Below are 14090 nucleotides of genomic sequence, written 5' to 3'. Positions count from 1 at the left end.
AAATACTGAAATAGGTTCGCGTACCTACTTAAATTGCTGCTGAAATATACCAACCGTTTTATTAACCACGTGGCATTGATACATTGATTTAGACTACAGGAAGTCCTCCGTAATAAAATGTTATATGTTAAAATGTTATATAGGTAATGATAGTAATAATTAAAACTATTATAATAGGTAAACAATTATAATTATGGGAAATAAAACTATTAGTAGGTTTTAATTTAAAAACATTTATTTATCAAAATTCGCTGTTTATATTATTGGTTAGTTGGTATTAAAAAGCATTTTCTTTTTGAATATAGTACCTACTAATTAATTCACGTAATTCGTTGTTTTTCTGTCGCTCAGCTTCGAACCGTTTTTCCAATGATACTTTGTTAATGTTTTCAGAATCGTAGCTGGTTAATATGTTTAACAAGTCTTTCTTCTCCTTCTGAAGTTGTGCGATACTGTTTTCAGCGATCTTCGCGCGTCTCTTATTTTCGGCCAACTCCAATCTGAGAGCACTCATTGAGATATCTTCGTCTGATGACGAACGAGCTCTGCTCAATTTCTTATTCAGTTTACTGTCCAGCACGATGCCGAACTTTTCCAAATACTGTTTGGACGAGGCGATAAGTTCCGATCCGATTAGTTCAGATTCATCGCCAGCCATTTGTAACGTCGATTTGGCGTGAACCACTACATCCTCGAGGTTTTTAAATTTTTGCTTGTCTGCTATCTGTTTCAAACATTGGTAGTAAGTATTGTTAATTCTGACCGCGGAAACGATATTTTGCCAAAAACGTCTATTCATAAACACACACACAAAAAAAAAATAAAAATTATATTATTTAATTTATTTTAATGTCATATTCTAACTCGGGCATTCCAGTTTTAAAATCAATATTTTCAGAGTTCGATACAATATGGTTTTCTACCTTCAGTGGCTTTGGATTATTCGCCATTTGATGGACAGAACTAATTTCAAACAGATGATTATTCACCTGAAAAATCGTGATTTGAGAAAATAGTTTTAAAAACAATACTTAAGTATATTAATAATTAGTTATCTATATATTTTTAAAAATAGATATATTTATTGTAAACATACATAATATAATGTTGATGATACACCATTTTACTTTGACATTATTATGATGATAAATTAAGTAACGTTAAATATAATATAATAAGAATAAAGTTTACACCGCAGCTAATTATAAAAGTGGACGCTATTATAACGATTTGAATATTTGATATTATAATATTTAATTGATATAATTATTAAACATTATTATTTCGCTATATTATTGTATCCGTATCATTAAATACAAATAACATATTATATTATCATCTCACTTCATCTTCGACGTTTTCCACCTGTTTCGTGTCACCTTTCATTTGTATACAATCTTTGTCCGATACACTTAAACGTTGACAATCATTGGCAAACGATTTCTGGTCACTGTCGTTCACTTTAACATTAGTTAGTAAGTTTTCTTGAAACGACCTATGCTTGTCGATCAATGCTTTTACATTTGGACGTATTTCAGTATGATCCTTGATTTCCCACTCGTGTAGCGTGTTGAAACTTTGGTAAGACGCAAACGAATGGTCGGACGACTCGTCTAATATGGGAGGTGCCAGTTCAATGCAAGGCATAGATTTTGTACCATCAATTGCAGAGTTAGGTCCTTGTTCCGACATGGCTCCGATAATACGCGTTGGCAGAGTATTAAACGTGGTTGAAAAACGATAAATCTCGGCGGACCTACCTGTATTTATTCCCGTAAATTGTTTAAAATAGCAATACAAAAATTCGAGTGAAATAAAATGTCTAAAGTTCAATTTACCATGCAATATAATGAATAGGTACAGTAATATAATTGTTTAGCTAGGTAAATTATGTTTACTATATCAACAAACACGCGATAATCAGTCGAAACATAACGACGAATTATCAATAACCTGTAATCAGCCGTTACTTCCAAATACTTATCAACTTTGAAATTAAATTTATTTTTGACATTTGAAACTATGTAATGTAGTATAGGTAATAAGTTTATAAAGCTTAGAACAATAACTATGTTATAAACATATATAATAATGGAGTTATGTAACTCCTATGTTCAAACTCAATATTATAATATTCTACCTGTGAAGAAATACTTTGTTATCTCATATAAATAACCACATAGCTGATAGTTAGTTCGACTGTTTGGTGTAAGTGATCTTCAATTTGTTTACGATTACCCTTTGAATAGACTTAACACTAATATACCTAGGTATATGAAATTTGAGAGAGCAGGCGCGGATCTAGAACATATTTACGGGGGGGGGGGGGGGCATCTTAAATAAAATGTCAGCCTAAGTCTGATAAAAACATTGTACATACCATGTAAGCTAATAGACAAATATTATTATTTAAATCCCAGTTTATCAGTACAATAAAATATATAAAATTATTAGATAATTAATATATAAATAAATAAATATATAATAAATAAAATATAATAAAATATAATAAATATTAAAAAATGATCACAGAACAAAATCCATTCGTCTTTTAAATAATTAGATAAGTAATATAAATTGTTTAATTAATAATGATACGTAATATATAATAAATAATAATTTATAATAAAATATAATAAATATTAAAAAATGATCACAGAACAAAATCCATTCGTCTTTTAGATTTGGTAAATTCGTCAATTACTTCTTCACAGTCAATACAAAAAATAAAATTTTAGGGTTAAATTTAATATTATTTTGGGAACCATTATTATATAACATGAATTATATATCATATATGTTTACTTTATTTAATGATTAAGTATTTTTTTTTTTTATTTACTTGGCCACCTTTGCCATACCTATACCTATAATGCTATGCAAAAATGTTGCAGCTGGCAACGAAAAAGTTCGTTTTACCAATCAGGTTTTACAGATTGGCATTCTAACGGTGCTCAGTACATTATGATATCTATTATAACGTGTTCCGTGTAAGAAAATTACGTTTTATGTACCTGGCCTAAAACCTATAAAGTAACTAGTGTAAGTGTGCATATACAGGGTGATTCGCTGGGCATGTTCATCTCCATTTTTTTCATTTAAAAATAAATGTTTTCAAATTCTGACTTTGAAATTTTTAAATATACTTAAGACCGTATGTATTTTAAAATTCTTAAGGTTTTTTGTACAACATTATGTCTTTTGGATACTAACGATTTTTACAAATTATTAACGGTGATAGAGTCTTTGGAATTTTGATTGTGATACGTAGTGATAATCCTCTAGTAGTTCGAAAAATCTCAAAAGCAAGAAAATATGGTCCTCGAGTACTATTATATTATCTATTTGAGTAGGTTAATATTTAAAAATTAAAAGATTTCATAATGGATGGCAGATGTTTTAAATGTTTCGCAGTAACTGCAGCATCATAATTGAAAGGGGAGAGGGGGTAAGAGCGCTTGCAAGTGAATCACCCTGTATACACATGACTCTGCGAGAGATATACAGTCAAGACATTTAAATATTTGTGTACATAAAAATACGTTTACCAATGTACATTACAATGTTATGTAATACGAAACCTCGCCATTACGTGTGCATACGATGCTGTTTTTTTTCACCTAAACCCATCCTTTTTCCGTTTCAGCGAAGAAATTACTGCAGTTTGACACAGCGCCGCCGCCGTATCGGTATTATTATTATTATTATTATTATTATTATTATTATTATTATTATTATTTGAATTACGAGGAGCAGTATAGGTACAGTACATATATTATGTACAGTTTTAACATCGTTTCAATACATGTGAAATAATAAAATGGTTTACATAATGACATCGATGTACCTATACCTACGATATATTATTGTATTGTTATGCCCGAGAATATCGCGTATGATGTGCACACGACTAAATAGTTGAGTCGTAGGGACGTACATACAAAATATAAGTGTATATATTGTACATATTTGTGTATAAAATGTATAAAAAAATTTTCATTTCAAAATAATTTCATCATTTATTAGCAATTTTTTACTATAAGACATGTGTTGGAAACATAAAATTTAACTATTATAATATATTCAATAAAACAAATAATATAAAATTTACAGCATCTGGATACGTCTGGGGTGTTAATACATACTTTTACTCTCAGTAATTAAAAAATCATAATTATGATGGGTGGGAGGCACGGACCCCTGTGACCCCCTTAAATACGCCCCTGCATCAAGTGTACATTTAATTAATGAACGATACCTATGCACGTATTTAGTATGTGCAACGCTGCCACTTGATCATAAACAAGTTAAAAAGTTGTTGTATACCTATTCAATTTGTTTTAGCTTTTTTGAGTTTAATTTTTTCCCTTTGACTTTTTACTCGATTGTGAATTTTAATAAGAATAAAAATTGTTTTAAATAAAGTAAAACTTATTTAAAAAGGTAAAAAAAATTAAAGACAAAAACCAAATAAAAATTTCAAATCTGAACATTAAATTTTATTATCATTGATGTGCAAAATACATATAAGTTGCTGTATATTATTAAAAAGAAAATTACGTCTGACAGTAGATAATAGGAAAAAAATTCCATTTGTTACAAAGTGTTACGAATTCATCACACTATAGTTACTAGATTACTATGTTTGATAATATAATATTTTATTAAACAATAAAAATATTATTTCGTCAGGTACCTACTCTTGCTTTCGACTATTTATAACCATGACGAAATTATTCGTCGTAAAATATAATATTGTACAATATGCAAACACCTAACCAAGAATGAATAGAAATTACACCATTATCACTGTTACTGTATTTAGTGTTGCTTTTATTTTAAACTTCGTGGAAACAACATCAAACTTCTTTCATTCGCAATAATCATTTTGACGGGTTGAAAACAATATAGACGATAGAATTTCAGTTCACTGTAATAATAATATGTAAATTAAAAAATGCCATTTTTTTACACTCCCTTGACAGTTGACGACTAAACGCCGCCTCACGCTTTAAAAAACGCAAAATGTTTTCTGGGAGCACGCAACTAAGGTCAATATTGTGTCAACATAATTATTGTCATCCCCCATATTCGTACAATTGTTTCACATTTTTTATGAATATTATTAGTAGTAATTTGTATTTCCAACATATTATGATAGGCAGGCTGCAGCGAGCACGCATCCAATTTTTTTTTCTGCAGATTATACCTCTAAGCTTCTAAATAAGCCACCACCACTTTAATATAATATTATTATTGCTATTTCGAGATTTTCATCGTTTGACTACAATCCATTTACAATTAATTTTTTGAGAAACGTACACAGCACGTTTAAGGTAGCTAATCAATCACCTTACGGCTATAACATGATTATTATTATGTAAACGGCCATGGTATATTACTGTATAATATTGTATTATTGTTGATCATCTATTTTTGTACAAACAGTTTTAAAGTGATTATTGTTAAGTGACGGATTAACGGATTCTACCGTCATCACCTTCAAAGTTTGCTTTTTTTCCTTAATCGTTATAATTAAATTTAAATTTAGAGGATAAAAAATTACTCGAATAGCATCGTCATGTACCTACCATATTATAATATATGTCATACATAAACTCAAACCGTCAAACGATTTAACATATTATATTTTATAAATGGAGAACAAACTCTAACAATATCCATGTCATCCTACTATAGTACAGTAGGTAGGTACTCACAAACATATGTATAATAGTATATACAAAGGTGCCGGGTGAGCATTAACTATATTATAGTCGAAACGTTAAAGCTATGTTTAAAAGTTAATTTTTTCAAACTTTATGACCTAACTAATAAGTCAATTATCCGATCAATTTAATATATTTACCTAGTTTATTTTTATCCATTATAAAAATGTAGCTTTTCTCAGTTCAATTAAAAAGTAATGCATCAAGATTAAATCAAATTAACATATATTTTTTTACAAATGTTATGAAGTTAAAACTAAATTATTATTATTTTTTTTTTTAACGCTGTATAAAAATAAAAATTAATATTCCAATCGATTTAATAATTTAGTACATGATACCTACTAAATGTGTTTACTAACGTTATTTAATGTTTTATTTAAGCCACTACACCTATTATAGTGTGCAATATTGCAATAATCAGAACAGTAAGTATATGGTATATTTAACAAAATATTTAATTATAATTTAAAAAATTTGAAAGTTTCGCAGAAATCACTATGTGTGTATGACCTAGATGGTAATGAAAACAATAATTAATTAAATTCTATTTAACCTAGCCAATAATTATAGTCAATATATTTTTTCTCCGTATCACCAAATACGCGTATAGTTCCTTTTAACTATATTGACTGTTAAAATTTAACTTATAACGTTGATTTAACAACAAGATGTCTGATATAGAAATATGGGTTTATTTTTTAACGGTGACGGTAACGAAGGCCACATGTGCTATACTGTTTCTCGTATTATATTTTGCGCAGTCGACGACTAACATGTTACCTACGTCCATTAAAATATATTCATCTTAACCACCTACTAGTTAAGCTACTGACGCAGATTAGACCTGTAGATGTAATAATAACACTCCAAAAGTCCTTGGCCAGGACCGACGGAATCGAGTGGCGCCCGATTTGGCGGAAACGGCGGCGTGTCCCACACAGAAAAATAATCAAGTACATTTTTCAAACCGCGTGATTGCTATATTTTTGCGAAATACCGGTTTATTAGGTATATTATTATTGGTCAGCTGGTATATACCAGGAATACCTCTATAATAGCTCTGCGTGTCTTCTGATTTAGAGTTAAAAATTTAAGAGACAATAGCATCGTCGCGTAAAAAATCGAATTCGATCAACAATATTATAATATACCCGAAAAACATAATAATAAACAGCCAAAATCGATTTACCGAATAAATTGTATAATATACCTACTTTGAATTTAGTACCGAGTAAAATAAATACGCATTTTAATTATTACGTGGGTACCTAGAAGTTATAAACTTAGGTGTACATATGAATTATTTTATAAATGATATGTATAGATACGGCGTACGCAACGAAATATCGCGATACTTTTTTTCCGAATACCACGGCCTGCGATTTTTTTTTTGTCAGCATTAAATTACGCGGTAATTTATTTCAAAGTTTACATTATTTTAATCAAATGAAATTCAAAATCGTATAATAATCCGTATACAATATGTTGTTATACAAACGATCGCCGGTTCAAATCCCAGGGTCGGGCTCCGTAAGTTGATTTAGTTTTTGCATAATTTTAATTAATAGTAGATATATAGGTACCTACTCACTTATTTGAGTTTATAAACAATACGCTATAAATAGGTAACTATGGGTAATTCAATTAATATGTAGAGTACTGCAATATAACAAAATTGAAAAATAGTAATTTGAACTTACTGCTTCTATAGCTGTCATCACTCATCGCTATAATATATTAACCACAATGCAAAGGTTCAGATAACCGTATAAATGATGGTTGTCGTAGCTATTATTTTTTTCCATGTTGAAGAAGTTTCTAATATAGCAAAACGAAGTCGTGTTACAATAGGTATATAGAGAGAATCGATACTTTTGAAGGGAATAAAATAGTCGTTTCTGAACCCTGCCACCTCACTCTCTCATATCACTCTCTCTCTCACTCTCTCTCTCTCTCCCTCTGCGCACACCAGTCCAATTTCGCACCGACCCGAAAAGCTGTCATTATACACTCGGGACTTGGTGTAAAGTTTCCGTTTGGATGAATAATCGGATAACTGATCGTTTATAATCGTTAACTCGTTCGGTGGAACATGGAAAGGTAGAGAGGTTAGAGGTAGAGGTCATACCATTAGTACCAATATAATACTAGTATTATTATGTTATTATCGTTACTATCATTATTTGATATGGAACTGAACTTCGTTCGTTTAAATTGTACGTCAATGCTGACTTTTCAATGACGTCAACGCGTCACATGCTCGACGGTCGCTATTACATATTATGATAATATCCTATATTTCGTCTGACATTATTATCATTATTGTTTGACATTGCAAATAGTGATGATGATGTTTTTATATGCAGGCCGATGACGCTTCATACGAACTACGTGCCAATATACGTATTATATTTTACATAAGTTTATTATAACCATTATATTAATGTTATATACATAAATAATAATTGATAATTTCTATACGACGTACGAAAATACACATATCGATGTAATTAACGTGCAGTTATACTCATTAGTACGTGGAACTTTAATTGTTCATCGTTGTTATGATATTATATATATATATTTTAATATTTATAATGTGTATATAATCTCACAACTGTGGCGGCAAGGCGGAGATGGACTGCAGACTTAGGCTGTACATTTATAATACTTAGATATATAATAAAACAAAACGAACATGTATGGCATATTATTTTGTCCATCGTCCATGGGAACTTCATATTACACACGTATTACCTGCTATTAAATCGTTATTAGCCAAATGACGCCGCGGACACGACTATCGGTCCACGACACCATTTTTTTCAGCACGTTTTCTTATATTATTATCGAGCATCAAAACATAACGGCCCGTGGTGTGCATGGCCGTAACAAGGATTTAATAGTTACAAGGGCTGCAGTCATAGAAAATCAAAGTTCAAAATAAGCATGGGGAGAAAGCTACCACTCCTCTCCCTTCCCTCGTGAGTGTTATTAGATGTTAGTGTAGTCACAGAGAGTCCTGTAAAATCAAAGTAGAAAATAAACCATCGGCGTGTAAGAAATAAAACTAGAAAATAAAATAAATATAATATATTTAATTGTATAGCTGTACTACGCCAGGGTTATGATGCAAATGTTTATCCAATATAATTATTTATAATCATAAAAGTTAATTTTGTTTTATATTTATTATTGCCAAACTACTGGTCATTTTTGGGTTATAGTCGACCTGCATAATACGTGGCGCATACACAATATTAATGTATATATTATATAATATCTTCTTAAAAACAAATAAAAATAAAATATTATATACATAATGTATAATTATTAATTATTTTGCACATCATTGAACCCACAACAGTTTTTTTTATGTAAAGATAATGCAGGGATTAGGAGGCTAGAACATAAAAAGGTAAAGGACGCTAAAATCGTATATAAAATGCTAAAAACCATCAATGGTGGTGCATTGATAATAATATGATATTCCTAAGCTGTTCAATTTTAATCGTTGAATTTCAATTGAAGACTATTATAGGTCTATTATAGGTCTATTATAGGTACCTACACAGTGGCGCATTTAGGCATTGTGCGCTATGGAACGATATATTACTGCCCTCCCCCTCCCAACCCTCGTGAGGGATTGGCTTTACACTTCAATATATGCCTATATCTATAACTTATCGAACCTTATATTTTTAATACATGTAGAAAGTGGTGACAGCCTCAATTGCGTAGTTATGATTTTGTTTTAGGGGAACGGATCATTTTTTTAAATAAACATCATGTCGAAGTCATTGTCCTCCTTACAAAGCACCATAATAAAACTCTGTTTTTTTATTTTTATGTTCACTATGTAGTATGTATATACACAGTAAAATAATTTATTTAGAACATCGTCGTCTCAGAATGAAAAGGTTCAAAATCGATTTTGTTGAAAAAGGGTTTTTTGCATATTATTATTAAATATTTTTTTTTGTATAATTCAATCCTGAAATCGTATCGATTCGTTGATTATTCAATGAGATACAGAGAATGAAAAGGTTTTAATTCATACGTGAATGATAGGTACGGGCTAACTTATAAACGTTCTCTTGAACAATTACAAAAATTACGTTAGAACCTTTTCATTCTGAGACGACAACATGTTAAGCACAATACTTAACAACGCATTTATTTCATCTATAATATCTATAATAACTATATATAAAAGCCAAATATCACTGACTTGCCGCTATTTCTCAAAAATTATAAAACGTATGAATTTGAAATTTGAAAAAGTGATTCCCCTGAATCCTGATGCTCTAGATATGGAATAAGAAGGAATTTTAAATATCAGTTGGCCTGTTATCACTTATCACTAATTATATATTTTATGATATAATTGCTATTAAAGTAATATATTTATTTTACTATTAGTCATTAGTAGGTTCCTAATATAGTAGGTTGTATTAATTTTTTCCGAAAATGTCATTGGCTGTATAAAATATAAAAACAAAGTTAAAAGTTTTAAGTACCTACCTACCTACGAATAATATTTTTAAATTACAACAAAATAACTGAAATTGTTATTCTTTGTTTAAATATATAATTTTGTCTAAATTTGAATTAAAAATATATATAAAAACTGTATTTATTTATTTTTAGATTATAATACAATTTATGATAATGCTTGTTCTAAGTTTTCATTCTTTAGCTGTAGAAATTGAATATTTTATATATTTTTAACTATATAATAATAGCTAAATTTTCGAGATTTTGATGAATTTTGTCAAGATTTAAACATTAAATACTTATAAAAAAATGCATGTTTTTATTATTTTTATACTGCAATTATAACAACTTATGTGGAACCTGGTATTCAATTTTCAAGCTTTTCTGACATTTTTTTATCAATATTTATAGAAAAACAACTATATAATATTGAAAATGGCTATAAATAATATCAACTCCCATAACTACGCTATTGAGCCTTTATTTAGTAATGGGACATTGCCTATAAGGAGATTAATTAAATTAACAATTTGTATTTATTATTATTTTACCATAATAGTCGCTTAGGTCGGTATTTTAATTTTGGAATAGGAAATGCCGATTTGTCTCGTACCCACTATATTGCTTCCGATGGAAATCTCGATGGAAATATATATATTATTGAGAAGTAAGTAGGAATTTGGTAGAACATCGCTGCAGATTTTTTTTATCGTTATACTCAGTACTGACTTTGTTAAACAACACTGAGTTTTTAATAATTTACGGTTATCCCAGTAAGGTTCTATGTTGAAACTTGAAAGTAAAAATAAAATATCCCTTGATGCTCTCTCGGCAATTCAAAAGTACCTGGGCTAATATTTTATTCAAATCATCTACAAATCGCTTGAAAGAGAAAAGCTGTGGCAACCGTAAAAGTGTGAAGGAATTTTTACCATCATAATAACGTTTATATATAGTATATTTCCTTAAAAAAATTCTTACAATACAATAACCTTGATAGGACATTATAATTATTATACAATTAACACTGACATTATTTGTCGGTATACGCCGTATAGGCTATTGTGTTAAGCTATTCAAATATTACAAAATACCAAATAGCAACAAAATTAAAAAAAACTTAAGTAAGGAGGAATAACGATATTTGAAAATTCGGGATGGTTAAATAATAATAAAGATATTTAGGTAAAATATAATTAAAATAATATAATATCATATGATGATAGAAAATATTTCATACATTATGAAATTGAATTAATTTTAAAAGAAAAACAAATTTTAGCATAAAAAATCGAATCATGCTCAGTTGGCTAGTTTTCCCCCGTTACACATAAACATTATAGGTAATAATTAATAACCACTTTTCCCCATAAGTAATGAATACAATTATTTTAAAGACAATGTGAATATATTGGCTGTGTGGAAGTGGGAGTTCAACTTTAAATTGATATTAATAAGTTATATACAATAATACAATATGCATAATATACGAAAAGAAAACAATAAACAATATTGTTCATAAAATAAAGTAGAATGACAGTAATAAAGAGTATCAGTATGACTTATGCTAAGCTAAAATTTTAAATAATGGCAGTAATAATTTTTTTTAAATGATGTAAATAATAGAAGTTATGAGGGTTAATTTTGAACTTGACACAGAAATTTACAAATACATAGTCAGGTTCTGATTGAACAAAACTGGTTCTTAATCTAGGAATTATTAAATTAGTATTTTGCTTATAACGAGTAGAATGAGTATGTATTGGTAGTAATATAGTATGTTTATGCTAAAACAAAAAGGTACATACATATTACAATAAATGAAAGAAATTAATGTTAAGTATTTCCAACTCTTTGTATAGAGAACTTGTAGGGAATAGTCTAAATTGTTAAATTGTATAAGAGGCATAAAGAGGATATTAAGTTACCCGCATTGGCCATTTATATACCTGCAATAACTCATTTAATGAACTTGTTAACATAAATAATATTGGACGCACTGAAAAAGCGTGAATTTTAATACTTTTTTTGAATCGTTATATAAACTTTTTATTATAATTATATAATATTATAATATACGAGTATCCTATGCTTACATTACTATTATATACCGTAGTGTTACCTACACTCTATAATAATAATATGGTACATCCATATATTATTGTTGTGATTTTAAAACGAGTGTGAGAGTTTGTTATTTTTTCGAGGATGTGCATAAAATATCTACACTGCAGTCTATAAATAAAAACCACAAGGTCGCCAATTAAATGTCGTCCAATAAAGTGAAACGGGAAACTGGCGAGCGGGTTTTTTTGTACGAAACACAACTATATAGCCGCTTATATGTATATGTATATATATTATTATAAATTATCATAATATTATACGTTCACGCATTTATAAGTGGTTAATTTTATGATTATAATAACGCAAATATAATTAATGAACATTAATTCAGTATCAAAACTATGTGCACGAGTCTTAGTTCAAACTATTTTTACAATGATATAAATGTATTAATATATAAATGTATCTATTCAACCGAAAGATTCTGAATCAAGTACATCGTGCACGTATTTTCCTCATGCCACGCGTTTATATTTTCGTCGTTTATTTTCTACACGACGAAAATTCAATAACGTGATCAAACGGTAAAGAAGGAATTTTATTTTTTTGTTGTACAGAAATTTATCCCTTTGAAATAAAAAAAAACCTTTGAAAGCACGATTATTTTGGGTGGGTATAGATGTACGAGATGACGAGTAAATAAAGTCGAGCCAACTTTATAATAACGAGTCATTCTATGACCGATGGTTATTGAGTAGGTACAAGATCAAACGCATTCTTAATGAATTCTGTTGTTTTATTATTGTTATGAAGGTGGTAACATTGTATTTATTTTTTAATGTTTAAAACACCATTAGGAGGCGGCTGTATTTCACTAGTTTTTACACTGATTCTTACATTGTGTTTTAAAAAATATATGATTGGCTTCTTCTGATACTTAACTTAATTTCTCATTACACAACAAATTCAATGCCACCGGTTGATTTCAAATCCAAATTTAAATCTCTGCAGAGAATTATATCGGAATTTCATCTAAGCCATCTTTGATTAATTCTTTGAATGTTCATAAAAAGCTTCGGAATGTAATCCATTATAAATCGAAAACGAAAAATTTTACGTATCGAGTAAGGTGGTATTTTGCCGTTTTTCGCTGCAGTTTGATAGCACAATTAATATCACCGACGATACCTCTGTGCGCGTCAAAGATTTTTTTTATCCACATTGTTTCCTAAAATTGTAATAATAAATTATTCATGTCCGGTGGACTGCGGCGCCGAGGAAGAATCTTCATTTTCCTAAATCTATCGTCTACTAATTGAACCAAATTGCGTTTAAATTGATAAATGGACTTGAATATCCGAGTAGGGCTACCCAATCGTCGTTATACCCATATTGAAAGTTTCGCTGAAAACCATAATCTTAACTTTCGATAAAACTGTATACTGTATAGTGACAATATCATCGCAATGCTCTACTGAGCTTTGAGGGTTGAACTTTCTCTAGCTGCAGCGACAATGTGGTTGCAGATAATCGAGCGCTCGAGTTATACACCTTCGCAAAATAATTCCAATCCTCTGAACTTTGTAGTTTATGTTGCGTAAAAATTAATGTAATTTTATAATTTATAAGATTTGTAATTATTGATTGCCTTTGCCACGAGTGTGCGTGATCGCTAGCTTGATTCGCTGTTTGAAATATAAACCATAATTCAGACTAAGACTCTGGCTCTGGCTTCTCAAATTGTAATTTTTAAAAGTAAAATTTTTATGGATCTAAATTAGGGTCTCATCGTAA

The 14090-nt window shown here is 29.4% G+C and overlaps 1 protein-coding gene across 1 annotated transcript; it reads right to left on the bottom strand.

Annotated features, from left to right (window-relative positions):
- Positions 1 to 222: 222 nt before the first annotated feature.
- On the bottom strand, positions 223 to 7687 carry LOC100168914. The gene is made up of 4 exons (XM_008184881.3): positions 7433 to 7687; positions 1345 to 1760; positions 865 to 989; positions 223 to 791 (listed from the first exon to the last, which is right to left on the bottom strand). The coding sequence occupies exons 1-4, from the start codon at positions 7455 to 7457 to the stop codon at positions 278 to 280; spliced, it is 1080 nt and encodes a 359-aa protein (XP_008183103.1). The 5' UTR covers positions 7458 to 7687; the 3' UTR covers positions 223 to 277.
- Positions 7688 to 14090: the final 6403 nt, after the last annotated feature.

The sequence above is a fragment of the Acyrthosiphon pisum genome, chromosome X (assembly GCF_005508785.2).
Source record: "Acyrthosiphon pisum isolate AL4f chromosome X, pea_aphid_22Mar2018_4r6ur, whole genome shotgun sequence".
Lineage (NCBI taxonomy): Eukaryota > Metazoa > Arthropoda > Insecta > Hemiptera > Aphididae > Acyrthosiphon > Acyrthosiphon pisum.
Note: the sequence above shows the minus strand (reverse complement) of the source record. Positions and strands in the feature narration are given on the sequence as shown.